At 33.5% G+C, this 27,970-nt stretch overlaps 3 protein-coding genes across 4 annotated transcripts; 2 read left to right on the top strand and 1 right to left on the bottom strand.

The window, feature by feature from the left end:
* The first annotated feature begins 311 nt into the window (after positions 1–311).
* On the top strand, positions 312–12,946 carry LOC125063811 (chymotrypsin-2-like). Of its 2 annotated transcripts, none has more exons than XM_047670454.1 (5): positions 312–384; positions 661–847; positions 10,996–11,245; positions 12,185–12,346; positions 12,730–12,946. In XM_047670454.1, the coding sequence occupies exons 1-5, from the start codon at positions 327–329 to the stop codon at positions 12,883–12,885; spliced, it is 813 nt and encodes a 270-aa protein (XP_047526410.1). In that variant the 5' UTR covers positions 312–326; the 3' UTR covers positions 12,886–12,946. The 2 variants fall into 2 exon arrangements, with proteins under 2 accessions (XP_047526410.1, XP_047526411.1); XM_047670455.1 differs by lacking the exons at positions 312–384; positions 661–847 and adding exons at positions 10,152–10,276; positions 10,576–10,762.
* Positions 12,947–14,779: 1,833 nt separating this feature from the next.
* LOC125063829 (chymotrypsin-2-like) lies at positions 14,780–17,848 on the bottom strand (the record flags this gene model as incomplete). Its single annotated transcript, XM_047670479.1, has 4 exons — positions 14,780–15,007; positions 15,648–15,803; positions 16,306–16,555; positions 17,625–17,848. Coding segments are annotated over 4 exons (768 nt in total), but the record flags the coding sequence as incomplete, so codon positions are not given.
* Positions 17,849–23,585: 5,737 nt separating this feature from the next.
* LOC125063815 (chymotrypsin-2-like) lies at positions 23,586–27,728 on the top strand. Its single transcript, XM_047670460.1, has 5 exons — positions 23,586–23,688; positions 24,380–24,554; positions 25,062–25,308; positions 26,063–26,209; positions 27,500–27,728. The coding sequence occupies exons 1-5, from the start codon at positions 23,640–23,642 to the stop codon at positions 27,668–27,670; spliced, it is 789 nt and encodes a 262-aa protein (XP_047526416.1). The 5' UTR covers positions 23,586–23,639; the 3' UTR covers positions 27,671–27,728.
* Positions 27,729–27,970: the final 242 nt, after the last annotated feature.

Below are 27,970 nucleotides of genomic sequence, written 5' to 3'. Positions count from 1 at the left end.
TCTGCGCCTCAAAACAGGTTCCACCTAGTTCTTTTTTTTTCTTTTTAAAGAGAAGACAGAGGCTGGGAATTTCATTCCCTTTGAAATTAGCGTTTACTTCCTTTAATTCTTCAAAATCTTGAAATTTCAATAAGTAACAAACATACAAGTTATACAAAATCGTTTAGATATTTCTAAACGTTTTAATAAGTACCAAAACTAATTATTTGTTTAAAGATAATTTCCGTGCTTACAAAATAAGTATATCTTTGCTAATTTATTCATATTAAATTTAGTATAAATAGGCCGCTGAAAATAAGAAATGTTATACCGAGGACAGGACGGCAATGAACAATATGTTTCTTCATTTTGGAATATTACTTCTTTTGTCCCAAGGACTCTTTGGTAAGATAAACTTCATTTAATTATATCTTTTTTTATACGCAATATTGTCTAGATTTTGTCTCACGAACAGTCATCCTTAGCGCTGTCTCGTCAATAATTATTGTCCCTTATATAAGTCGCTATCCAAAAGAAAGCGCTTAATTGTGAGGAAAATTGTTCGTGGCATCGTTTGATTTTCTCAGAAGATATCATAGTTTTAAAATAATCGCAATAAAATAATTGAAACTCAGATTGACGCGTTTACATGTAGCCCAATAAAGTGAAGTATGTTCACAGGCGAAGTAGAGGTTTCGGAAGCTGTAGATGGAGACAGCCGAATAATAGGTGGCCAAGATGCCACTCCAGGCATGGCTAAGTACCAAGTTTCAATTCGTATTCATGTAGGAGAGAAAGAAGGGCACACTTGCGGAGGATCTATTTTGAATCAACAGTACGTCTTAACTGCCGCGCATTGCATTGTTGGGTAAAATTTTTCATTCCTATTTATATTTTATTTCGTTGTATGTGGTAGCTAAAATATATTTTCCCCTCCTTGCTTGCTCACACCGAGTCGTGGTGTGGCAGATGTCGACAAAGCCGTTTCCATTTACATCTATTTTAATCATTTAAAATGTGTAAAAGTTATCATTTCGTGTGGAACGTAGAACTTTATTGGTATGTTATTGATATTCTTGAAATCACTTATAGGAAACAACCTAACGAGTTGTCTGTAGTAGTTGGCAGTCACCAGATCAAATCAGGTGGCCAGCGTTATAAGATTAAGAAATTGGTGCCTCATGAGAGATTTTCAAAGGGTAAAGGGAAGAATGACATAGGCGTTGTACAAGTCGAAGACAACATCGAATACAACAACAATGTTCAACCAATTTTGTTGTGCAAACGAATGCCACCCTTTGGAAAGAAATCTCTTTTGACCGGTTGGGGACAAATAGACGTCGTGAGTATATTAATTTTGTCATATTCTTCCAACAAGAGACAACTCTTATTTCTCCGGGAATTGTCAGTGAAAACGTAAAAAAATATGGAACACAAACGCCTTTTGGCCTAGTCACCATATATATCAAATTTAAATTTAATAATAATAAAAAGCGATACAAACCTGACCGTTTGAAGAGCGTGCTGATGATTTAAATGAGAAATAACGGTGATGTGTGAGGGTTGCCAGCATAAACCAGAGATGTACTTATAATAAGAGTTAGTAAACTAGGGTTCAATTTTTCTAATTTCAACACATGCATAATTAAGTTTATTTGTATTTCATATTTCTTCCATACTTATAATAAATGTTGATTAATTTTACAGAAAAAGAACCTTTTTCCAAACAATCTTTAAATGTTGTACTTCCAAATTATAAGTAATAACGAGTGCAATCAAAAATTGTATAAAAACGCGGCTTATCGGGGGGGTTTGCCCTTGGATAATGGACAATTATGTGCTACGCGCCCGAACAACCAGGGCATGTGCCATGTAAGTAATGTAACACATAATTATCCTTACTACAACATATTTTCATAAGTATCTGATTGCCCTCCTTGTAACATATGTGATGTTTGGGAGCAAAAATAAAACAAATCAAATGTGAGTTTTAAAAATATTCTTTTTTGATAATATTTTTAGTTTCAACGTATTTCAAAAGTGTTAATGAAGTGCAGATGAAGACATGTGCTAGGAACAGAAGACCAATCACCTACATGCTTGTTGTTATTCTTTAATTCTTATTAAATTTCTCTCGCAGGGTGATTCCGGTGGGCCCCTAGTTTTTGAGGGTAGGAAATATCGTCAAGTAGGAGTCGTGTCCTGGGGAGTTGTTCCCTGCGGCGAAGACTATCCCGATGTATTTGCTTCAGTCCCTGGTCACTACGATTGGATACAGAGCAAAATTAAGTAATTAAATTCATAAATATTCAACATTGTAACATCGGATCTAATTAAATATCATTTGAAATAAAAATATATTTTATTCTATCCAAAGTTTTCTTGATACAATTATATCTAACACCTACGAGCATAGCCCAGTCGATTCTTTTCGACTTAACATTTATTCTAGGTAGAAATTTTAAGTCCAAACTTAAAATGGCAACAAACAACGTTCAGTTCTGTTGACATATGCATAACAAACTCCATTTCACGTTGATATAAAACAAATTTACTCTTGATTGCAAATTAAATCAATTTGTGCTCTTATTTTATAATTTAATCATAGAATATCAAAAATGCTTTTACGTAATTACTTTATGTAAAAGCAATTTTGTCAGTTACAATAATGTATTACAAAGTTTAATTAAAATTAGATTTATCCATTTAAATATCCCACACACATTTTTGTAGTGTTAATGTCCTGTTGTTCATTACAATGACATATATTATGTATAGGTATTATTAGGTAGGTCACTTATGTAAAACAGCTAATGGATACCAGTTACCCCGATTTCGAAGTCTCCGAGGTTCTGTTTGTCTAAACCAAAATGTATAACAATCGATTTGCACTTTAAGCGAATGAGCGTAATGTTATTTTTTTTTTTAATCTTATATTAAAATTATTCATAGAAACAGCCTCTGCAAATGGGGCTATCTGTCGCGCCTAGGACAAATTTTTTACTTATATATTTGTATGTGGCGGAATATTGATAACTATTTATTAATTTTTAATAAATAATTATTAAATTATAAATTATTGATAATAGCGAAATGCATTTTGTGATTTGCTGTTTTCATATAATTAGCTTAGTAATGGATATTATACTCTTTTACATTGAAAAATAAATAAATGGAGAATATAGCGGAGAAACCAACTTACGGGATTATATTATGAAGTTACCGCATACGCCGGAAATGATTTAGACTAAAATAATTTATTTGACAACTATTTTACGCCTTTTTTCGATCTACATAATATTATCTAATTGGGGTATAAGGAGCTCACAACTAGCTACAAAACAGCTTGCTAAAGACAATTTAAATAATTTAGATAAAGTATGTTTTCATAATTTATTTATTTACACTAAATTGTGTATGTTGTAAGATGTAAAATGAGTTTTAGTAATACTATGGAATGATTCAATTTTTTACTTACGTTTAATGATATCAAGGATTTCTACTTATCAGCAACGCCATCCCACCATAGGCAGTGTTTTCGTAAATTGATTTTATACCAACATTGTTGGTATATTACTTTAATTGTCTTTGTTAGTAGTAGGTAATTAATTACACAACAAATAATAACGTATAACAGTGAAGGTGCAACCAACAATTGATTTTATCTGTAAAATATTTCAAATTTCAGTTTACATTTCTTGGCAATAGATGGCGTTAGTATTGGGAAGAGCTAAAATAACAAATGTGAAATTAATGTGTCGCTCACTGATGACCAACAGTCAAAATGTCAAGTTACATGTAAAAAATGATTTATGATTTAAAACAAGTGAACTTAGTTATATTAATGTCCCGATCGTGGGTATCCTATTAAACTCACCGCACTAACACTACTACACAACATTGCTGTTTTTTTTCCTGTCGGATTAGTTGTGAAAGAATTTGCTATGGTGTAAAAATCAACTTTTACTACTGTTACTTTCAATACTTTAATTATAAAACCACCAATCTGAAAATGACCCCTTATTTTGAATACAGTGTATTCATGAGTGATGAGACCAATAATTGTCTAACTAACCGAGCAAATATATAAGCAATACAATGATTTTCATTTGTATATTGTTTTATTTTGTAATGTAGTCAAATGTAAGATAAATTTTTATCATTATCATTTAATCATTTTTTCTTGATAATTAATGTTACATATTTTCGTTGTCATAAATAATTAGTAATTTTGTTTAAAACAGTGTTGGGTAAAACCTTGATTATTATTAATCGAAATGATATGACACTGAACAAAATTTTAGAATATTCGTTATTATTTAGTTTCGATTTATAGAAACTGTCAGCAAACTTATCAGTTATGTCCAAAATTTTATAGACTAAACATATGAATTTTATATATATGGAACTCACTTTTCCAATAAAAGGCAAAAGAAAGAGGGAGGGGGGGGTTAGCAATGCATAAAAGAATTTTGTGCACTGTTCAAAATCTTTCATAATAGTATAACAAACATAACAAATGAGTCAATCTACTTTGTGTTGTATTTTATGTGTGGAAATTATGATTTATTATGCACGAGTTGCATACAATCATACTATTGCGATGTTTCTTTTCCAACAAAAGCGTAACAAAACGGCAATGTCACATCTACTTGCGTCACTTGTCAATGAGAATTAAAACAAATAAATAAAAAACGTGTGGCACTCGGGGACTGCCACGGTAAAGCTATTGCATAGTATTTTTTATCAACTTATGCAGTTCTAATTATTTATTTATTTTTTATTTATGCAGTATTTGTTTTTCTTTGATATTAATTCAAGTTTTTTCTTTGATATTATTTCAATCTACCACTCTACCAGACTCAGATCAAAACGCCTATATAGTCTATCTCACTCTAATGGGCTGCACCGGCCGCGCTTACGCTACGTCACCGATCTCGTCAGAGAGATGGGAATGCCCTGTATGCGTTCTGTCCCACTCTAACGCCTATTTGCCGCACCTATATTACGTCATCGTGTGTTAGGGTTTTTTCGTTACGGAATTTCTTGATTCGGTCGCCGCGCTCAAAGCCCGCGATAAAATCTATGCAATAGCTTAAAATAATTATTGTGACCAAACGGCTTGTCTTCAAATTTTGCAAATTTCAAATTCAAATTTTGAAATCATCGAACACTCCTAATTTATCGAACGACAGGAAAGACGGATACAGGGATGGATTGTTGACAAAGCAACAAACGATAACCTGAACAATGACCCAAAAGCTTGACCTGAATTTTAACAAACACAGAATATGCAAATAAATTATTGAAGATATTTCTTGAACTCGTTCCCCTACCGATTCAAATCAAACTGCAGTCGTAGAAATGAGTGTCAAATGATTACTTTAATAATTAATTTAATTAATTAATATTTATTGTCCGGATGGGATGTCGTTGGCCCCTTGGAGGATGGGGCGGGATTTGGTATGGTATGGTACTTGTGTTGACACGTTATCTCCGTCTCACCTCCCTCGGACAAGAAAAAGAGCTGGGGCGGCCGCAGAGCAGGCGGAAAATAATAAAATAATAAACTGGTGACCCCAGAGCTGGTGATTTCCTCGATCAACGAATAAGAGTCGATATATACAGCGAGTAAATGCTACCAGCGTTAAAGATACGGTGCCCCAGGGACCATTTTAAATTTGCTTTTTATATTTTGATTATTATTATACTATGTAGGTTAAGAATTCTAACTAATTAACATCACATATGTATAACATACGATCTGAAGTAAATGTAAAATAACTAACTAAAATAACTAATAATAATAATGACTATTGAGTGATTATTATTATCGACTATTGAATAGTTGTTCATTTATTGATTTAACAACATTGACATATCAATTAAACGACTAGTATTAACGGTTTTGCACTCATTTAACTTTGATTTTATTAAATTATAATGGCAATGGCAGCTGACACTAACACAATTGCTTCGACATACATAACATTAGTTGTTATTTGTACCATTTTATTTATATATTGAGATTAAGCTGCTCGTTTTTAAAACAATACTTAAACTAGTATTATACTAATTCATCAAGACAAAGCGCCACCATCACGATACATAGATTAATACTTTATCTTCTTCATATTAGACGATTTGTTCTTACAAATCGGTTTGTAGCAAGATTGGATACGGAGCTAAGCCGTCGGTTTTATCTTCAGGTGATTTTAGATCTCGCATCTCCTTATTTATTTTTCCGTTTAAAAATGTTAAACAACAATTCAAAAAAAAATAATGCAGTATGACAAGTGGCGGCCCCTTCTACACTTTGTATTTGTATTTATTTTGTAAAAAAAAAAAAAAATTCTCTATCTGATTTATTGACACAATCTTTAATTAATGCAATAACCGAACTTGTAATTTTATTTTGATATTCATTGGAGATCTGGAATAATATTATATTTTAGAACTATATATTCATCAAAAAAAATATTTACATAAAGAAATAAACATTTTTTATTTCTATTTTCTTACTAAAATATGCTCACGATAAATTCATTGATCTCAATATTGTTGCCATTGTAATCTAATAAGGAATTTTAATTATTAATTAGATTACAATGGCAACAATATTGAGAATTGGTATTTTATGTAGTTTGCAATTTTTATTTAAACAATTTACCTTATAAAACCATTTCTTTTGCTATATTATGTTTCACTTTTTAGAAAATCCGGGCCACAACAATTTATTTATTTATATAGAAAAATTTCTTTTTTTGCTGAAAATGCATCATTTTTAAATTATTTATTCAAAATAATAAATAATTCCTAATATAATAAATAAATCCTCACGTAAATATCTCCCTAATAATATGTAACACTTATGTAATTTAAAAAAAAACTTAAGAAAAAAAATATTGGTTGTTTGTAAAGTAGGTTTACGATCGAGATGTTTACGTGATAACGTCTTATTGTTGATATAAGTTTTTGGGAAGTAAGGAATTAATGAAGATAACAATTTTTTCAAATTTTAAATTACATCTATCGTTTTATTCACACTTTTGATGATAAATTTCGGGTGTAAAATGACAAGTTTACTTATTCGACTATGATATACATTTTTCTTCATACATTCACGGAATGACTGGCAGCGCTCGAGATGAGACGGGAGATCGGTCCGTCTCTCTCTCGTTATACCTGCGATCGCGCTCGTGAGGTTTTGGTGTGACACAAGTTTCTGAACATGTCACCCGACTAAAACGATTTTAAAGACGTTATCACGTCAAAATAAGTTATTGTTTTTACAAAAATCTTTAAATGAGTGTACTGTAAAATTTGGTATTTTCAAATAACGTCACTTTTCTATTTAACCGACGATATGTACATTGTACAATTCTACATTTTAGGAATCAAATTGTTTCACCTAAACTAAACATACAACTTTAATGAGTTCATTTTAATCATTAATTGAATACACGTGTGGACAATCTAATATATAAAATTCTCGTGTCACAATGTTCGTTCCCATACTCCTCCGAAACGGCTCGATCGATTCTTATAAAATTTTTTATGCATATTCAGTAAGTCTGAGAATCGGTTAAGGGTGGTCCCACACCTAAATTTTAATTTTTATTTGTTATCAAAACTTTTTGCTTTTATTTTTTTATGATACAACATACAAAAATACATAAAACCCTTAACCGTCACCGCTCTACAATACCCCTGTTTTTTTATCAATCATTAAAAAATCTAGAACTAAAACAATGATTCCTACAAATAATATACATGGCAAAACAACGTTTGACGGGTCAGCTAGTATTCTAGAAAAATACGGAAATAACGTTTATTTTAAATTTTAAAAGCTCGTTTTATGTTGAATAAAGCAAATTCGCATTGCTATACGATGTCTTTCTTTACAAGCGTTTCGCCGAAAAAGAAATTAGCGTTTTTTCTCACAATGTATTAAACGAAAACACAAATCCATTTCTAAGATATTTTTATATAAAAAGAGATTTTTGACATAGGTTCTTTCAGGTAAAGAATGACAATATCATTTTCATTAAAAGCTGCCGGCATCAAACATTAAAAGTGAAACGGGTAAATTACTATGTAACTTGGTGTGTTTATTGGCCAGACATATTCACTCCAGGGTCAATCTGCAACTTCCAAAATCAACAAAGTCAAAATCATTTATTCATTTAGGTAACACAGTGTAAACTTATGAACGTCAACAGCGATACCGATCCCGACGTTTTTGCATCCAAGTTCGTGTTGACTCACAGAATTGTTCTCACATCTTGGTGGGAGCTTCCCAGTACTAGTTCCCGCACTCCTTAACTCCCAATAAAAATAAAATAAATCAATGGTGCTACAATCCTTTGAGGCACGAGCCTCAGATTTCTGTGTCTGTTTCATTGTCAATCTAACAGGCTAGTGGGTGATCTATGCCTGAAACGCGCTGTAAACTTTTTGGTTCTAGGGCAAGCCTTCCAAGTTAAATGCGAACATAGAAAGAAAGTCCATTTGTGCAGAGCCGGGGATCGAACCTATGACCTCAGGGATGAGATTGGCACGCTGAAGCCAAGGCTGCTGCTGTACCTCTCAATAGCGATTCCAATAATGGAGTTAATGATAATTGGCTGTATTCAATACCGCCGACCTTGGCTTTTATAATAATTACTTTTACAATAATTAAAAACAGACGACGCCGACATGTTAGGTAATGCTAAGCAATTTGCATACGATATGAAGAAAATAATAGCTTTTTTCAATCTCTTTAATTACTAATTCTTAATTATCCTTAGCGAACTTGACGAATATCTAATTATTGTAAAAACCCTTTCAAATGATAAAATTGTCAAAATCTATATTTTTATTACTTTTTGTATTTTAAAAGAACATTTAGTTACTATTTCCTTAACGAGCAGTTTACATATTTTCCTAATCTCCGTTCGCGCCGTTCTGTCAAACGTCAATCTATGACAATAGTTGCCGAGCCGAGCTGGAAGTTCAAGTTATAAATGGAAGAATGATGAAACATTTTTCCAAGTTTGCGATGCAACCGACATTTAAAGAACTACATTGCAAATCGCCATGGCATAACATGGCTAAAAATAAATATTACCAAATTATTGAGTCAGTTATTATAATGGATATTGGTACTAGAGAGTAGATGACGGCGTTTTTTATGTTCTTTTTTTCTTACTTAAAAGTTTCCGCACTTTACGTAGAATCTCGGCACGTCGTATATTTCGCGCAGGGACTCCACTGCGCTAATGAATACTGTCTCCTATTTTAGCCCGCTAGAGCAAGCAAGAGTCTTTGCGGGCTATGGTATACTTTAAGCGTAGGTGGACTAAAGAGCCCTCAGATGTGGTAGTAGGCAATCCACTTAAGATCTTACCAGAAATATCACCTTCTTCATAATAAAGCCTTGATTCATTTTTATATCGTTAATTTATATTTCAAATGTTATTGTATCTTTAGTCTACTTATAATGATGATTCCAATTAAAAATTAATGAGAACTTTGTAATTTAAATAATTATTATCACTAACACCTTTCAAATACAATTAAAATACTAATTGCTATGGAAAAATCCAAGAAAGGTAATTAATTTGTTCAAGTAATGTTTATCACGTGGAAAAGTTTGTACATTTAAAAATCGTCGGCTGGGTTATGTATTCTAACACTATTCTAAGCAAATCCCGGTCAGTCCGCGACCCGCGTCATCCGGACGACGCTCATGCGCATTACCTACAGCTACAGGTGATACAGGGCAAAAGGTGAACATTCTGCGCCTCAAAACAGGTTCCATCTAGTTCCTCCTAGGGAAGCCCGTTGCTCAATATCCGATACCGCTGATATTGACAGTGATCGCCACATGATTGTTGCCGAATTATGCCTTAACTTAAAATGTAAGTTTATTAATTTACCTACCTATTTTCTGTACTTTTTCTGTTTTTAAATTAAAATCTGAGAAGACAGAGGCTGGACATTTCATTCCTGTGTAATTAGCGTTTTCTTCCTTTCTTTCATAAAAATCTTGAAATCCCAATAAGTAACAAACATACAAGTCATACAAAATCGTTTAGATATTTCTAAACGTTGCAATAAGTACCAATACTAATTATGTTTTTTAAGGCAATTTCCGTACTTACCAAAAAAGTATGTTTTTGTGTAAGTTTTTCATATAAAGTTTAGTATAAATAGGCCACTGAAAATAAGAAATGTTACATCGAGGACAGGACTGCAATAAACATGTTTCTTCATTTTGGAATAATACTTCTTTTGTCCCAAGGACTATTTGGTAAGATAAACTTCATTTAATAATATCTTTTTTTCTACGCAATATTGTGTAGATTTTGTCTCACGAACAGTCATCCTTACGCTGTCTCGTCAATAATTGTCCCTTATATAAATCCCTATCCAATAGAATACGCTTTTCTCATCACATTAATTTTGCACAAAAGTGTTCGTAGCATCGTTTGATTTGCTCAGAAGATATCATAGCTTTAAAATAATTCCGCAACAAAATAATTGCAATTTAGATAAACGCGCACGAACCGCGCTGAACATGTAGCCCAATAAAATAAAGTATGTTCACAGGCGAAGTGGATGTTTCGGAAGCTATAGATGGAGACAGCCGAATAATAGGTGGCCAAAATGCCTCTCCAGGCATGGCTAAGTACCAAGTTTCAATTCGTGTTAAAAAAGGAAATCAAGAAATTAACAATTGCGGAGGGTCTATTATAAATCAACAGTACGTCTTAACTGCCGCCCATTGCATTGCTGGGTGAGTAAAATTTTACATTCCTATTTAAATTTCATTTCGTTATATTCGATAGCTAAAATATTTCACATGTACTTGCTTCCTCACACCGAGACGTGATGATCCCGAACCTGGTGTGGCAAATTAGGACAAGCCGTTTCCGTTTACTTCTACTTTAATAATTTAAAATGTGTTTAAGGTAACATTTCAAGTGGAACGACGAACTTTAATGATGATATACTTATAATAACTTATAGGTGGCGTCCCAACGCTATGTCTATAGTAGTTGGCAGTCACCAGATCAAATCAGGTGGCCAGCGTTACAAGATTAAGAGATTGGTGCCTCATGAGCAGTTTTCAAAGGTCACAGCGAAGAATGACGTAGGCGTCATACAAGTCGAAGGCAGCATCCAATACAACAACAATGTTCAACCAATTGGGTTGTCCAACCGTCAGATACCCGCTGGAACGAAATGTCTTTTGACCGGTTGGGGATACGTAAACAAAGTGAGTAGGTATTTAAATTTTGTCATATTCTTCCAACGAGAAATTACTATTGTATCTCCGGTAATAACCGGTGAAAAAGTCAAGAAATATGGAACTCAAAAGCCTTTTGGCCTAGTGACCATATACATTGTTTTAAAATAGATTTTCGCTGTTCGCCTTAAGGGCCTTTACAGCACAGCTCGAGCTGTTTTGGCGAGCGTAGCTCGACCGGAATGGACTTTTACCCACAATTAGAGTGCAGGAGCGTCTCCTGAGAGACTCGGACTTCAGCTCGGGCCGTTGCGGGTCAGTCAATCGCCTGAAGGGCAGGACGGAAGGAATCCCTGGGAATAATTGTGAACGATATTCGAGAACTTTCTGTAGGAGTGGCACTGGGTAGTAGATATTCTATACTTTTTGCACAATTTCAAAACGTACGTGCTCTTTATCCCTCCCGAACATCACTCCGTCCTTGTCGTACTGCATTTAAGAATATTTAGTCTAGCTTCCAGAAGGTTCTGGGCTTCCTTCTCTTTCGTGTATTAGTCCGTCTTTGTCCGACACCTAGAAAGGATACTTCTAGAATGTTCCTTTATCGAAGGGATATAACCGGTCCTAAAAGCGCCTGAATACGGGTTGGTACAGTCCTCAGAACTGTACCAGATAACTATGCTGGCTCTGAAATAGCCTGAAAATGCCACCATCGCAATGATCATTTTGGGAATCTGAAAACGAGGGTAACATTATGTAAATTTCAATTTTCTAGTATGTGTCCGTGCCTATCTTCTAGCTGGCAGTAAACTTCTCTAAATTGTTTCTAAAATCGAGAAAACAATTAGTTCAACCCGTCTTCGTAACAATATTTCAGATTTATATTCATCATTAACAATAAAAGGAGTTACAAAATGACCTTCATGACACGCATTATTTTAACACTTTTAATACAATGTTTGATTACAGGAAAAGACAATTTCTCCGAACAATCTTCAAATGTTGTTCTTCAATACTATAAGTATTAGCGATTGCAATAGACAACTGTCACGCACGTCTGCTAAGAAATTTTTACCCGTGGATAATGGACAAATCTGTGCTAGGCGCCCGACCCACCAAGGCACATGTCAAGTAAGTAAAGTAACAATAAAACTGTGATGAAAAATGACTCGGAGGACATTACAGCTACTCCATGGAGACCTTTCGCCGAGTCGTTTTAGAAACCTTGCTGTGTGTGATCTTGTCTAGCGCCTTCTTATTTCTCATAATATTCTCGCATGTAACGTGTTTCAGAGCTAAAATGAAATAAATCAAATGTGAATTTTAAATGTATTCTTTTGAGATAAAATTTAAATTTCAACGTATTTCAAAAATTGCTGATGTCAACAGAGCGAGAGTCGGGATTATTAAGATCCGAAAATCGACGAAAAAAGTGTTTTAGGAATAGAAGACCGATCACCTACAAACTACGCGTTTGTTTTTATACTTTAATTGTTATTTGACTTCTCTTACAGGGTGATTCCGGTGGGCCCCTCGTTATTAAAGAAGGTAACGATTTTTTGCAAATAGGAATCGTGTCTTGGGCAATAACTCCTTGCGGCGAAAAGTTTCCTGATATATTTGCTTCAGTCAGTGGCAACTACAATTGGATACAGAGCAAAATTAAGTAATTAAATTGATAAATATTCAATATTGTAACATCTGCTCTAAATATAATCAGTTGAAATAAAAGTATATTTTATTGTATCTTAAAATTACATCCAACCCCTTATTTAAAAAATCGATTTAAAAACGTATCCCTACTTCGCACAGGAGCACCTATGAGCCGTAAATAGTAAGAGAAATTAAGAAATTATTTTTGACTTGTCCAGCCTTAGCAATTATTATAGGTTGAAATTTTAAGTCTAAATTAAAAATGGCCACTAAATTATTATAAATATCAATACAATATATTATAATAATCAATTATTTGTAATAATACGTTCCCATATTTTAAATTGACGAAACAACTCGTTTAACTTAACAGAGCATTGATTCAATATACGTATATAATATTAATTATAAATAATTAATAATACGGAAGCACTGATTTTACCAGTCTTCTAATGGAATTCGAAACTATATCTATTGACAAGTGCAAGCAAAACAAGGGTAGAGGATATCGATTCGTGACGGAAGAGACCGTTCGGAGCATCCAAACAATCAAAGCAAATAAAAAAAATAAAAAAAGTTTTACTTTAATAAAATAACCGTTAAGTTAATTGTTACTTGTTGTATCAACGAAAACGTGGAATTTAAATAAATCGAAGGTAACAATACAAATAAAAAACAAATATGAAAGCGTGTTTAGAACGAAGGTTTCTTAATTTTGCGAGTTTGCTTTTTGATGCGGTGATGACCAAATCTCTTCACACCTCACCACCACCAGTCGCCCGAGAACTAGGTCATATGTATTATATGATACCATAACGAAAATATTATATTTATATATCCAATTTAATATATATATTTTGTCACAGTGGTTGCCTGGAAGAGATCGCTCGAAAGCCATATATAGCCATAAGGCCGCCCTACTTTTTATTTAATTTTGTCAATTTTATTATGTTTTTACAACGAAGTATAATTAAATAAAAATAAATTAATTAATGTTAGGTCTGAACAGGATAAGAAACAGTTATATTACTGTTCGTGGCATTTACTACTTGGCGTGGCACTATTATAGTTTTTTATCATATTATTCGGCTGGGAAGAATGTGATAAATAGAGACTGTATAGTGTATACTGTATAGCATAGACGATTGAACATTCTCGATACTATATCGCACTTACCTTACATTCGGTCACATTAAATAAATTTTACTACGAACTTATCTATATATACTATATATACTTTTATTAGCAATTGTATTATTGTCACGGGAATAGCAGGCTTGCTTTTGACACGGTTAGTGTTCTTTCAAGTAAAAAATACTAATTGTCGTTTTACTGTGATAAAAGGCGAGTAAATTCATTTTTTTTTTGGTCTTTGGTGAGTTTGACACCATTATAGGCGAAATTTTAATATTTTTCTACTTTCACACACACTATCATAAATATACGCAGAAGTCGGAAGCCGCCACTGTAGCCACTTTTTAAAACTATATCTGGCCTTTCTAAGAGATTCTCTAATATATACATTCCAGCCAGCTTTTTTTAGACCTTCGAAGGGGTCCCTTTCCCTCCTCACTTGCAGTCCCGTTCCTCCATAGAAGCGATAAGGCCGATACTATGTCAGAGTACATTTTATCACTAAGAACAAAATGATTTGGGTTCTTACAAAGCCGATCCGCATATTTAACAGACTCAGATGGAAAATCAATTAATCTAAGTCCCTTATGACTTTCAGATGTATACAGAGCTATCTGGTCTGGTGTTCAAAATAAAGTAGTTTGGGGAGATAGCTCTTTTCACCCACTGGATCAATGAATGTAAATATGTCAACGTAAAATTGATACCACATTTTTGTTTCGTATTTTCTCAAAAAGTAAGAGAATTTTAATAAAAAATATAATGCATTAAACAATATATTAGACAACAAAAACCACACAATAGTTAACAAAGTTAAAATAAAACTCATGACAACTTTAAAATAAATACTTCTGGTTTAGGTCAGATTCACATTTTCCCACGTATCCAGTCTACGTAAGCGTATACTTTTGTGAATACATCATCATAGCCTTGACCACACGGTATTCCAAAAGAAACCACTCCTATTAATGTTCCGTTAATTACCAATGGACCTCCCGAGTCGCCCTGTAAACAGTTTAAGTAATTACTCAATTAAGTCACTTTAAGTAATTACATAAAATTACAAGGTAAAAATCTAAAATGAAAGTTTTTTTAATATAAAACAAGGAAAGCACTGATATTAAGTGATGCCACCAATGGATACACACTGATGGAGCTGGTACTGTCCTCAGTCCTCAGTCCCGCCCAGCGGTAAGAATTTAGAGGAGAGAATTTGAATTAAAAAAAAAATATAATGAAAGTTAAAACTGCCTCCAATGGAAGATCAATAAGTTGTAACTTTATTATCTTTATACAAGTCGGAGAAATGACAATGACAGCTGACAGTAACGCCATTGCTCCGACATCACACGGTTTAAAAAATCTTAAAGATTTTAATTCATCTCTTTCTCTTCGTTCTCTCTTGTCTTCATTACTGAAATATATTTAACTAAGAACCAATAAAACTAATGAAAAACTGTTTTTATGTTATTTTATGACTATCACCTTCCATAGATATAGCCAAACATTCAAGGAACTTTTATTTATAGCTAATAAGCAATATAAAATTTGTTCAAAACAAAATAACAAATGTCAATATTATTTTGGAGTCTATGTCTTATTTCTAGATTCGTTATTGTTTTGAATTTTTATATAATATACTTACTGGGCATCCTCCTGTTCCTCTGCCAGCGTATGCGCAGACTTGCCTTTCACCAATCGGTAGGATCGTTTTGAAATCTCTCAAGTTTCGATTGCATTTCTTCAGAGTTTGAGTTGTAAGTATCGCTTTTTGGAGATTATCAGGAGCTCTCCTGGCTTCCTATTATAATCAAACGTCTATTATATGTTATAAAATTATCTACATTGGAAGAATTTGGTTGTCTAAAAAAAATATTTAAATATATTCTTCTCGACTAGAGTTGGACCAGTCTGTCATTTTACGGCGATCAAATATACGTGACTAAAATGTTGAACCATTATTCGCTTTTCTCTTAAATTTCTAGTCTTCATTTGTTTTCTTTATTGGCAAGCAGGTGATAGACTTTTAAAAGTTACAACTTATTAACCGCTATACTAATAAACCACTCATAACACAAAATTAGTCTAGTTCTCACAACTTTTACGCTGTTTGTTAATTTGTTTTTAAACAAATTGGTAGAAATAATAGTTTAGTTAAAAGAGTGCAATTTGGATTTCATGTACAGGCGATATAGGGCGAAGATATCGTATGTTTATCGTTTTTTTTTTTTGTAAGATGTATTAAGTATTGAAAATTATTTGAGATGTTATTTCCCTTCAAATACTAAAAAAAGTATACGTACGAAATTAGTATAGCCCCATCCCGTGAGCAAAGCTTTTTTTCCAGCTTTGACATCGCTCGAAGGCAATTTTATTGGTTGAATTTTCTCACCATAAGTAATGTTCGTAGACACTTTACATATGCCTATATCATTTTTCACGGTTTCCCTTGAGAAGTTTTCATGTGAGATGCACTTTTGAAGTTCGTAACGTTGACCATCATTAGAAAGTGAATTCGTTCCTACGACTATTGTCAAATTTTCAGTGGGAACTCTGAAAATATTATGTACTGTATTAATTATTCAATTTATTATACATTGTCTTTGGTTTAGGCGAAAAGGCGTTTATACATTTTGAATTAAATTTCGTAAGTTATAAACGCGAACTATTCAACAGTCCTGTTCAGTAATAGATATTTTTATTATTACTTAAATCATACTTCGATATTCTGCTATTAAATAATATAAAGAAGTTTATTTAATTATAAATACATTAAATTTATTTATTGGTAAGGTAACAGGGGTTATTTAAAACAGATAAAAATCTTGCTTACAAAAACCTAAAAGTAATAAAAAATGGCCTAACATTGCGGAATATGGTTGGTAGATCGTTAATGTAAACGTTAAACAGCGTAGGACCCAATTAAGGACCTTGTGGGACCCTAGATGTTATTGAATTAACAAAATCAAAATAATTCTGCACAACATTAATATATCCTGAATAATCTTCTAATTTTAACGCTAACAAAGAATGGGAAACCTTGTCAAACGCTTTGCTAGGATCACAATAAACAACATCAATCTGGTTTTTGTTATCAATACAAATGAAAATATCAGTAAAATCCAATACATTAGTAGCAGTCGAGTGACGTGAGACAAAACCACGTGGGTAGACAGTATACATTTTTTAAATTGTCGTAAGCAAATGAGGAATTTAAAGACTTTGGCGAAGGTAAAATCGATATCGAGCAATAGTTGCTAACAAGAGTGGCCTCACCTTCCTTGAAAGGGGAAAGAAGAAGAAGAGTATACATAAAGGCTATAAGTACATAATATTATGTCTTTGTCACAGATTCGATTACTATTTTCAAAGTTGTGGTCACTATCAACTCAACAATCTCACTATCAACCAACTCAACTCAACGATCGATTCAGCCCACTACTGACAAATTGACTTTGACACATTGACACCTTACAACCTGTATGTTGTCTATGATATTGCGTGGTGTTGCCAATCTAATAAAACAAAAAAATATCATGTTATCTTATTATATATTATAACATGATATTCTTATTTATATCATTTGTATAAATAATATTAAAATTAAAACTATTATACTAACTCGTCAATACAATGCGCCGCGGTTACAATCCACTGGTCACTTATAATGGATCCTCCGCATATATGAAGATTATTTCCTAACAAGTCGGTTTGAAGTGAGATTTGATATGGAGCCAATGCGTCGATAGCGTCATCACCACCCACAATCCGCCCGCTGATTTTAGATCTGGCATCTCCTGTTTTAATATAATAACTCCATATTTGACAGAAATATGGTTGTGACAAAATTCATCTATCGCTATCCCTGTGTGTGTGTGTGTGTGGTAACTAGATAACAATTACTCCATGGTGCATGTTTCAAACAATTTTTTAAGATAAAGTAGTCTTAGTGTTATAACTAATCAAACATAAGTCGTATAAGACATATTATTAAGTATGCCTGAATGTATAAGTATGTGAGTGTAGCTGAGTTGTTATACGTGTGCACTGTGTATATAATAATAATAATATGAAGTGTATGTTATTATTATATCTAGAGAAGAAAAAAAAGTAATACAATACAGACGAAATATTTTAACCGGATATAATATATTATTAAAGAAATACAACTAATCCCAAAGATACCATTTAACCAGTACTTACATATTATCTCCAAGAATTACTTGCTAGAATCCCTGGCAACTTGTGCAACGTTTCAGTCGGTTTCATAGTTGTTTAAAGAACGGTTCGGTCGCAATAAATACTAAACCCTCTTATCACAAAAATAGGCACTATCGTCAGTCGTAGAGATATGAAGACCATTAGTATAGGAATAATGAGAGGATTGATAACAATTACTTTGCCTTTAAATAAAACCACAAATAATCCCAAAGATACCATTTAACTGGTACTTACATATTATCTCCAAGAATTACTTGCTAGAATCCCTGGCAACTTGTGCAAAGTTTCAGTCGGTTTCACAGTTGTTTAAAGAACGGTTCGGTGGCAATAAATACTAAACCCTCTTATCACAAAAATAGGCACTATTGTCAGTCGTAGAGATATGAAGACCATTAGTATAGGAATAATGAGAGGATTGGTAACAATTACTTTGCCTTTAAATAAAACCACAAATAGTTCATACACACAGAAACTCAATAAACAATATATGATTGAGGGCGTAATTAGATAAGTTAAATTGGCTAAAATCTAATTAATTTCAAATGCATCTGAACTAATGTTTTATCAAAACCACAGCGAATTGCAAAATAATTTCAAAACAAATGTAATTGTCAAAAATATTATTGATCCCTTAACAAAATGTATAAAATAAATGTTCTTCTATAATAAAAATAGAACTCACCGCAACTGCTCAGTGCAAGGAAAAGAAATGTTACAAACAGGCTATTCATAATGAATCTAAAAGATAACACAGAAGAAACCTTATTTATACTCAAGACAAAACTTTAATTTACATTAAAAACCGATATTTAAGCATAAATATTACACTACTTAGTTAGACAATATAATTTTACCTGACTTATTTATATAAATACAACAAAAGTACGTATAGATTTAATGTAAAAAGTAAAATAAATCAGTGGTGCTACAACCTTTTTAGGCCTGGGACTCAGATTTATGTATCCGATTCATCTAATAGGCTTGGGTCTAAGGCAAGCCGGTTTCCTCACGACGCTTTCCTTTACCGTTCGAGCGAATGTTAAATGTGCACATAGAAAGGTCCAAGTCCATTGGTGCAAAGCCGGGGATCGAACCAACGACTTCAGGGAAGAGAGTAGCCCGTTGAAGCCATTAGGCCAAGACTGCTGCACGACATCACATGAAAACGGCTCGACCGATTTGTCTGATTTTTTTTTTGTTGTGTTTGTAATTGTCAGGAGAAGGTTCTTATAAAAGAAAAAAAGAAAAAAATTGCGCGGAAAATTAGAAAATTCAAGAATACTTAACCACCATACAATTCGAACTTTTTGGTGTAACCTTATGGCGTTTGACATAACACAACATTGACAGAATGCGTGCTGCAAATATCGTCAGAGGATGTAAGAATAATGAATATCGTTCAAAATAAATGCTTCGATCGGAGTTATTATATTGATAATATAATAATATGCGAGCCAGAAAAACAAACAAAGAATGTTGTATAACATAAAGCATTAGAATAATAAACACTTTGTTTCTGAAATATTTTTTAATTCATTATACCAATTTGAAATCAATATTCATAGTTAAGACAGGACAACGTCTGTCGGGTCCGCTAGTTTAATATATATATTAAAATCAGTGCACTGGGATGAACTCTCGGCCCTAAATAATCTAGCCCATCACTTACATAGGAGTAATATTTGCCAGCCATTAAAAATAAAACGCGGGTGCTACTAATAAACTCCGACCGCCGAAGCTGATGCACGGGCAATTCAAACCTTCGTTTGGTTTCGCAAACCTTCAGTTTAGGTTTAAGAACTACTTTAAGGAATCAATTGTAGTTTCACTTCTCTCTCACTAAAGTCTTCATAGGTTGGGCTATGAATCACTGGAACTACGGAGAGAGCACTCGGATCTATAATCTGCACTAATTGTTTTCAGGGTTAGAACAGACTGCTTGTGGCTGCTTTCGGAATTGCTTACACTAAAGTGTTTCAGATCCCGGAGGCAGACCCTGCTTTCTGAAAGGAACTCACGAGTTGTCACCAATTCCTCTAATGATTTCGCTGCATATCCGTTCTGCACCAGAACCGGATATATTTGTGATAGATTTGGAAAGACTGTGAGATGAATTTAAGTTGTTTTTATTTTTTAAGTAGACATACAATTTATTAGTAGATTAAGTTAGTATTTATGTTAGTCTATATATATTATAATTATTGTGTAGCATCTGGTTATGTTTAATACAACAAAATTTAATAAATAAATAGGCATTTTATAAAAAATTGTTTTACAGATCTCAAATTCAAAATTCAAAAAATCATTTATTCACGTAGGTAACACAATGTACACTTGTGATTCGTCATTAAAGATATAAATATTAATGCTTCTAATTTTACATTTACTGCCAGTTCTCAAATCAAGGGCGTAGAACGGAAGAGAAGAACTGGCAATAAACTCTCCGCCACTCTTTTTAATCGCCATGTTTTTTTTTTTTTTTACACAAGGGTTGTAAGGAGCTGCAACCATTACACCATGTTCCACATGACATTTTAAGTAATTAATAATAAGAACATAAATAAAAACAAAGACTTGTCCCCTATCAGCAGGAGGCATGGTGAAATAGGAGCACGCACTTACATTCTCGTGGGAACAACACGCAAACATATCATATCTCATATCATATTATAGGTAAAATTTTCGGGTTATTGTTTTAATTTTTTAAGGAAAAATGTATATTTTGGTCATTTTAGACATGATGATAGCCGAATTTTGTAAGCGAAGATAGAAAAATCAGAACTAGAACCAATACGTTTTGGATCGACAACAGCCTTCCTTAGACTGGTCGAGGGTTTCTACTTGTTTAAGGGAACTTCTTTCTATCTGTGATCTGTGGTACCTTCCACAGGTAGAAATTGTTAAGGCTATATGGTAAGTGATTTTCCTTAATAAAATCGTATTATTCATTGATGTTTTTTAAGAAGCCAACACGTTAACCACTAAACCGTGGCGATTGTCTATTACAATCAAAAACTATCAATAAGAATTTATTTTAATGGCAACTCTGCGAGCAAAATTGGGGTGATTAAACATTAATTGACTTGTAAATTTGTACGAAATACATAATTACAATGTTATCGGTGACTTTTATAGCTAATATAATTACAATAAATTATTTTGATAGCAATATGGAAGTACCTAGACAATATAGTTAAAAGTATAAATGATTTACCACAAGCCCCAAGGCAGCCACGTTGGCCTGGTAAATAAACTTCTGATTATTAGCTCAATCTTTTTTTGTACAGAATTGTTTGGCCACAATCCCGTTTGATGTTAAGTGCGATGCGGCCTATCGGAGGGCACGCCTATACAGGAGAGGCCTTATTTAGCCGCTGCTTGAATGAACCTAATGTTATAATGTATTGAAGATTAGATTGAAGGGAAAGTTCCACTCCATTGCTGTTACAAGAAACGAGAATCCAAATCGTGTAGTGCACTGGGTATAACAACAAAGAAAGCTACAATGGGCAATATAATAGACAATTTACACAATGTATCACAAATAACGGTTCGGTTGGCCATTAATACACAATTATAACTTAAAAAATGAGCCCTGAGTACATACCTCGTTTTGATCAATTCTTAACATGAAGAAAGGCACACAATTGTCCGTCGTAAAGATAAAATTATTATGGGAATAATGAGAGAGAGAAAAAAAATATATTTTGAACATTCATTATCATGAGTTTATATATTCCTTGTTTCATATATATCAACATAGTTGATAAAGTTTTTAAAATATACTTTTAGATTAAGTGATACTGTTGTCTTGTACGGAGTGAGTACAATAATTTTGTACTCTTATTTATAAAGAGCTGTGGCTCATCCCTGAGGTCGTAGATTCGATCCCATACTATGCACCAATGGAGTTTCTTTCTATGTGCGCATTTAAAATTCGCTGGAACAGTGAAGGGAAACCTCGTGAGGAAACCGGCTTGCCATAACCCCAAAAAGTCGACGGCGTGTGTCAGGCACAGGAGGCTGTTGTTTGCCCAATAGATTGTCAAATAATCATGAAACATATACCCCAGTCTGAGGTCTGAAGCCCAGACCTAAAATGCTTGTAGCGCCACAGATATTTTTTATTGTTTATTTATGCCTAAATAATTATGCGAGACAATGTTAACTGAGGTTCTTGAAACATTCAAGCGTGTCCTTTATTGAGGTCACGTTTTATTGTATCGGATTAGTACATACAATAACAATTATTCAAGTGGCTACGATTGTCAGATTATACAGTAGCTGACCCTTCAGACAATAGGCTATGTTGTACGTCACTCCACGGGGCTTATAGCTAACATAGATCTGGAGTGGTTGTGTGAGGAGATGATAAATGTTAATTTCCAGAAGCACATGATGTGTTATACAACAATAATAAAGTATTGTAACGTGTATTTTTCTAAAAATATGTAATGCTTCTTATTTTTTACTTAATATACTTATAGCATCTGTCACAAGAGATAGGGGCTTTCAAGTGAAAAGAACAAGGTTTTTTATTAAATATCATACTATTTAAAAAAAAATTAATCAAGATTTTATATCGATTTTGACGTGATAACGTCTTTAAAATCGTTTTAGTCGGGTGACATGTTCAGAAACTTGTGTCACACCAAAACCTCACGAGCGCGATCGCAGGTATAACGAGAGAGAGACGGACCGATCTCCCGTCTCATCTCGAGCGCTGCCAGTCATTCCGTGAATGTATGAAGAAAAATGTATATCATAGTCGAATAAGTAAACTTGTCATTTTACACCCGAAATTTATCATCAAAAGTGTGAATAAAACGATAGATGTAATTTAAAATTTGAAAAAATTGTTACCTTCATTAATTCCTTACTTCCCAAAAACTTATATCACCAATAAGACGTTATCACGTAAACATCTCGATCGTAAACCTACTTTACAAACAACCAATTTTTTTTTATTGACCAACCGAAGGCGGTTTATTTAAACAAATCGACTTGAGGCTTGATACAAAATTAGTTAGATTTCTAGTTTTTTTTCACGCCCTTGATCTTTTAGTTTAAATACTCAACTCATTTATATCAATCCCTTGCAAACCAAAGAAATATATTTCTTTTCATAAACGCAACATAAGATAAACATCTCTATCATTTAAAAATTATTCTCTTCCGGCAACAATTTTCTAACATTATAAATTAATATATATGTTTTAAAGATATTTGTTAACCTATTCAACATACAGCATAATAAACTAAGAAGGGTTTTATATGTCGTTTAACCACTCCAACTTGAGTAGGGTATTTTGGTTTATAACAAGTGTCGACCCGATTGATAACAAGAAAACAACTATATAAGGCCAATAATTTATTAAATCATTATTATCAGTATACATTTTGTAATATTATTACGATGTTCCTAAAACGGCTAATTTTATTTCTTGCGTTTTGTGCAGTGCAAGGCAAGTTTTGAATTGAATGTATTAAAAAAAAGCCAAGATCGTGTATTATAATTAATACCATTATTTTCTGAGACGTAAAAAAATCGTTCGAATCAAATTTGATTGAAAAGGGGTTCAAGTATAAAAAATTAGGCTTACGTTACAGTGTAGCAATTGATAAAGAATCACCCTATAGCTTTGGACATTTGTTTAACAAAGCTCAGCCTTGCGATTCTGAAACTCACTTTTCGAACTCTCACAGCGGTTTTCGCAGCGGCGGTCGCGCTCAAATCAGTGGTGAAGCAGTCATTTTACGATTTGGCATTCTGATAAACAATAAACTACAAGCTCCCTCCGCTTCTCAAGACGTAATGTGAAATTGCTTAACAGAATACCATGAGATTCCAAAAATGACGTGAGTGACGAAGGGAGCGTTGTTAGTGCGTGGTGAACTCACGGATTAACAGATTCGCACGGCTGATATTTAGAATAAAAATTAAAGACAAAATAGGCTGTTGTTTTGCCTGTATGTTCGATGGCATGGGAAGTGTAATAATAATGTTTTCATAACGATCTTGCTTAAGATGGTGTAAACCTATTTTACTGTGACATTTCCTAGCAAAAGCCTCTCAGTTGAAAATGGGAGCTAATGTTAGGCAATCTTAGTTATCATTGTAAAAATGTACTACACTAATAACAGTTTAATTTACAGGTGCAAATCTTCGGTTTTACCCTGAACATATAACTAGAATTGTCGGAGGTAAAGATGTACCTGATGGTGGAATACCATATCAGGTTTCGTTGAGGAGTATATACGGCTCTCACTTTTGTGGAGGTTCTATATTAGATAAAAGGTGGATTTTGACAGCTGCTCACTGTACTGTTGGGTATGGTACTCTTTTTTTCTTATTATATTAATCTACAATAGATAGTCTCACAAGCTCTGTATATATACTAGATATGCATCTCCAAATCAAATAAATGAATAAGGTTCTCCTCGACGTAAGAGAAGGAGAGAACATTGAAAATATAGTTCTACAATTGACATTATTACAGTAAAATAACTGGGACACGGCCCGATCATTTGAAGCAGTTTAGACTATTTTCGACCCCCTATAACTTCGTTGTGTATAAAATTAGAAACCTAAATTTTCAGTTACCAAGCAAGCATTGTATAAACACAATATACTTTAAATTTCGTTCAGTTTGAACCAGTAGATTAACTTTATGTAGTAAAAATTGTGATTCTTGCCTTACACTTAGACGTGTGCTATATGTATACATATTTAAAAGTATATAAACCCGATCGTAGACACACAAATGAGATGACCTAATTATAAACAATTATATCTGTATTGAATTGAGTAATTCTAAAGAAAATTGCCAATTTACAGTTCATCAACAAGCAGCGTGAAAGTTGTGGTCGGTACAAACAGTCTTGTCGATGGTGGAGAGAATTACTCGGTGGAGAAAATTGTTGTCCACGAAGGTTATGATGGTGGTTTGATCTTCAACGACATTAGCCTCGTAAAGGTCACGAAGGATATCGTGTTCGGTGACAGAGTAAAACCTATATCACTTCCGGCATTGAATACAGAAGCTGACGCAGAACTACTTTTAACGGGATGGGGAAGATTATCAGTAAGTGTAACATAAAGTGTGTGTGAGTAGTTTTGGCCCAGTGTCTTCAGCGAGCGACTCTCATCCCTGAGGTCGTAGGTTCGATCCCCGGCTGTGCACCAATAGATTCTTTCTATGTGCGCATTTAACATTCGCTCGAACGGTGAAGAAAAAACCTCGTGAACCGGCTTGCCTCAGACCCAAGTCGACGGCGTGCGTCAGGCATAGGAGGCTGATCACCTAGTTGCTTATTAGATTGACTAATGATCATAAAACAGATACAGAAATCTAAGGCTCAAACTGAAAAGGTTATAGCGTATTATAATTATGTAGTATGTATACGCTGTCAATAGCTTAAATCGTCGGAATTTAAGTTATCGACAGCGTTCTCTCTCTCTCTAACATAGCATTCATTTAGCTTCGAATTTTAATAAACATATAACTACGAGTATGTAGCATTAAATCATTTGTAATAACCCTCTGACCCAGGAACTACATAAATATTGATTCGTTTAATTATTATGATATTTATGGGCACAGTTTTTCACGTCGGAGATTTTGTTAAGGTACAGAGGCCTTAGGTCTTTCGGCGGTTAGTCGTGTCTCATGATTCTCATCTACACTTATATTTTAAACAGAAAACATTTAACGTTTATTTGTTTGCTTTGAATACACTCCAGAACTACTGGAATTGGATTCTTTCACCATTAGAATCCTACATTGTCTCTGAGGAACATTGGCTGTATAGTATATATTATGAATCAATGATTTTCAGTACCCCGGTAATTTGCCCGATACGCTACAAATGATTAATGTAACAGCCTTGAGTGTGGATGAATGCCAGAGGCTATTCAGTGGGATTAATCCTGTATTTGAGTCCCAAATTTGCTCTCTTACAAAAGCGGGAGAAGGAGCGTGTCACGTAAGTATTTTAAAACGACAAAGAACTAGTAATTTCATAAAATCGTTATTATTTATTTAACCCTGGCTAAAACTATTAAAGTATTATTCTGATTATATTGCTAATGTAAGATTCGGTAAAACATCGATATGGCATATATAAAAAAATTAACCACGGTCACTTAATCAAGAGCTTCGCAACTTATCCAACCTGTAATGTATTTGTCTACTCCTAACGTTTTACCAAAACTAAACTAATATTTGTTGCTGTATCATTAAGTGGCTATACGTTTTGCTGTTTATTTACCTGACTTGGATAGCACCATATAGATAAAATTATAAATATATAATTATTGTGCGAAATTATAATAGTAGAAGTAAATTTAAAAATAAGTATAAAACATAGAATATTTCTCGCACCAAAAATTAATTTGAATAATTGCCTGTCAGCTCTCATTGTATTTAGAGGATTATACAATTCACAATAGCATTTGTAAGCAGCCTGCACAGAGATAACAGGATTATAATCCTATAGGATACGTATAAGGGTTGAATAATGTGTTAATTGTTAGAAAGAGAAATTCAGAGTAGAATAAATATTGAAAAAATAAAACATGATAAGAATTCCTTTGCATGCAAGCCTTTTTAACACACAATTGAAAAGGGTACCAGTTCGCCATTTCTATTTCTTTAATACCTCTGCTTTGGAGGAGCATGTCAGTCTCGCAATGCTCTGGTAATGCCCAAAAAGAACCCTTGAATTCTTTAGTATTTTTGTACTGAATGCTGTGCTCATTCTTCTGCGCTCAAAGTGACGCGCTGTAGAGACGCGATCCATAAAGTGATGTGCCACTATGTAATTGTAAACTTCATTTATTTTATAACAGAGCTACGCCATAACTTTTGCACCACCTCATGCAAAGCTATAAAGCTAATTTTCAAAAAAATCTGATTAATTGCACCGTTTCAACTAAAGTATTCATTTGTCTTTTTTCATCACAGCGTTAATACAATTTGACAGAAAGAGGCGAAAGAGTACCTACTGCAGAACGACTACTTAAAGAGTAATCCCTTAAGGATTGCTGTAAGACTTCTTTAGTTTAGAAACCCCTTCCAGGCTTAACCAAGCTTGTGGCTAAAGCGTTATGGATGGATAGAACTAAATTGATGTTGCACACAAAAACAACGGGATTGCTATCACTGTCCATATTGGAATTTATAGAGTACGGGTGCAGTGTATACTCCTCTCAAATCATGTGCTAGCTCTGTGTGTCTTGCAATAAGCAAGTTTTATTCAGTTGACATCTTTCAGGGTGATTCTGGAGGTCCTCTGGTTGAGGAAGATCGGGTCGTGGGCATCGTCTCCTGGGGCATGCCATGCGCCAGGGGATACCCTGATGTCTACACTAGGGTTTACTCTTTCCTAGAATGGATACAGGCCAATATAAATGATGAAGAAAATGAGAAGTCAAAGACAAAATAACCAGTCACATCACATTATTGTACTGTGTGTTTTATATACAATATAAATTATTTATCAATGGTGTTTTTATTTTTTTAAATTTAAACTTGATAAACCTAAACTTACATGAAAGGAAGTCAGGGCGACGTTTCGTTCAGTAGTCTACCGATACTCTCATTTTGCAACATCAAGTTATAAACAGACAGCTGGTTTCCTTATTTTCCTTCACCAATGTAATGTTAATCTGGTACAGCGCACCACCTCTGTACTAACTAAAATCTTTAAAAAGCTCAACTAAGGTTACAGATATTACAATAAAAA

This window comes from Pieris napi, chromosome 3, assembly GCF_905475465.1.
Source record: "Pieris napi chromosome 3, ilPieNapi1.2, whole genome shotgun sequence".
In the NCBI taxonomy this organism is placed as follows: domain Eukaryota; kingdom Metazoa; phylum Arthropoda; class Insecta; order Lepidoptera; family Pieridae; genus Pieris; species Pieris napi.
Note: the sequence above shows the minus strand (reverse complement) of the source record. Positions and strands in the feature narration are given on the sequence as shown.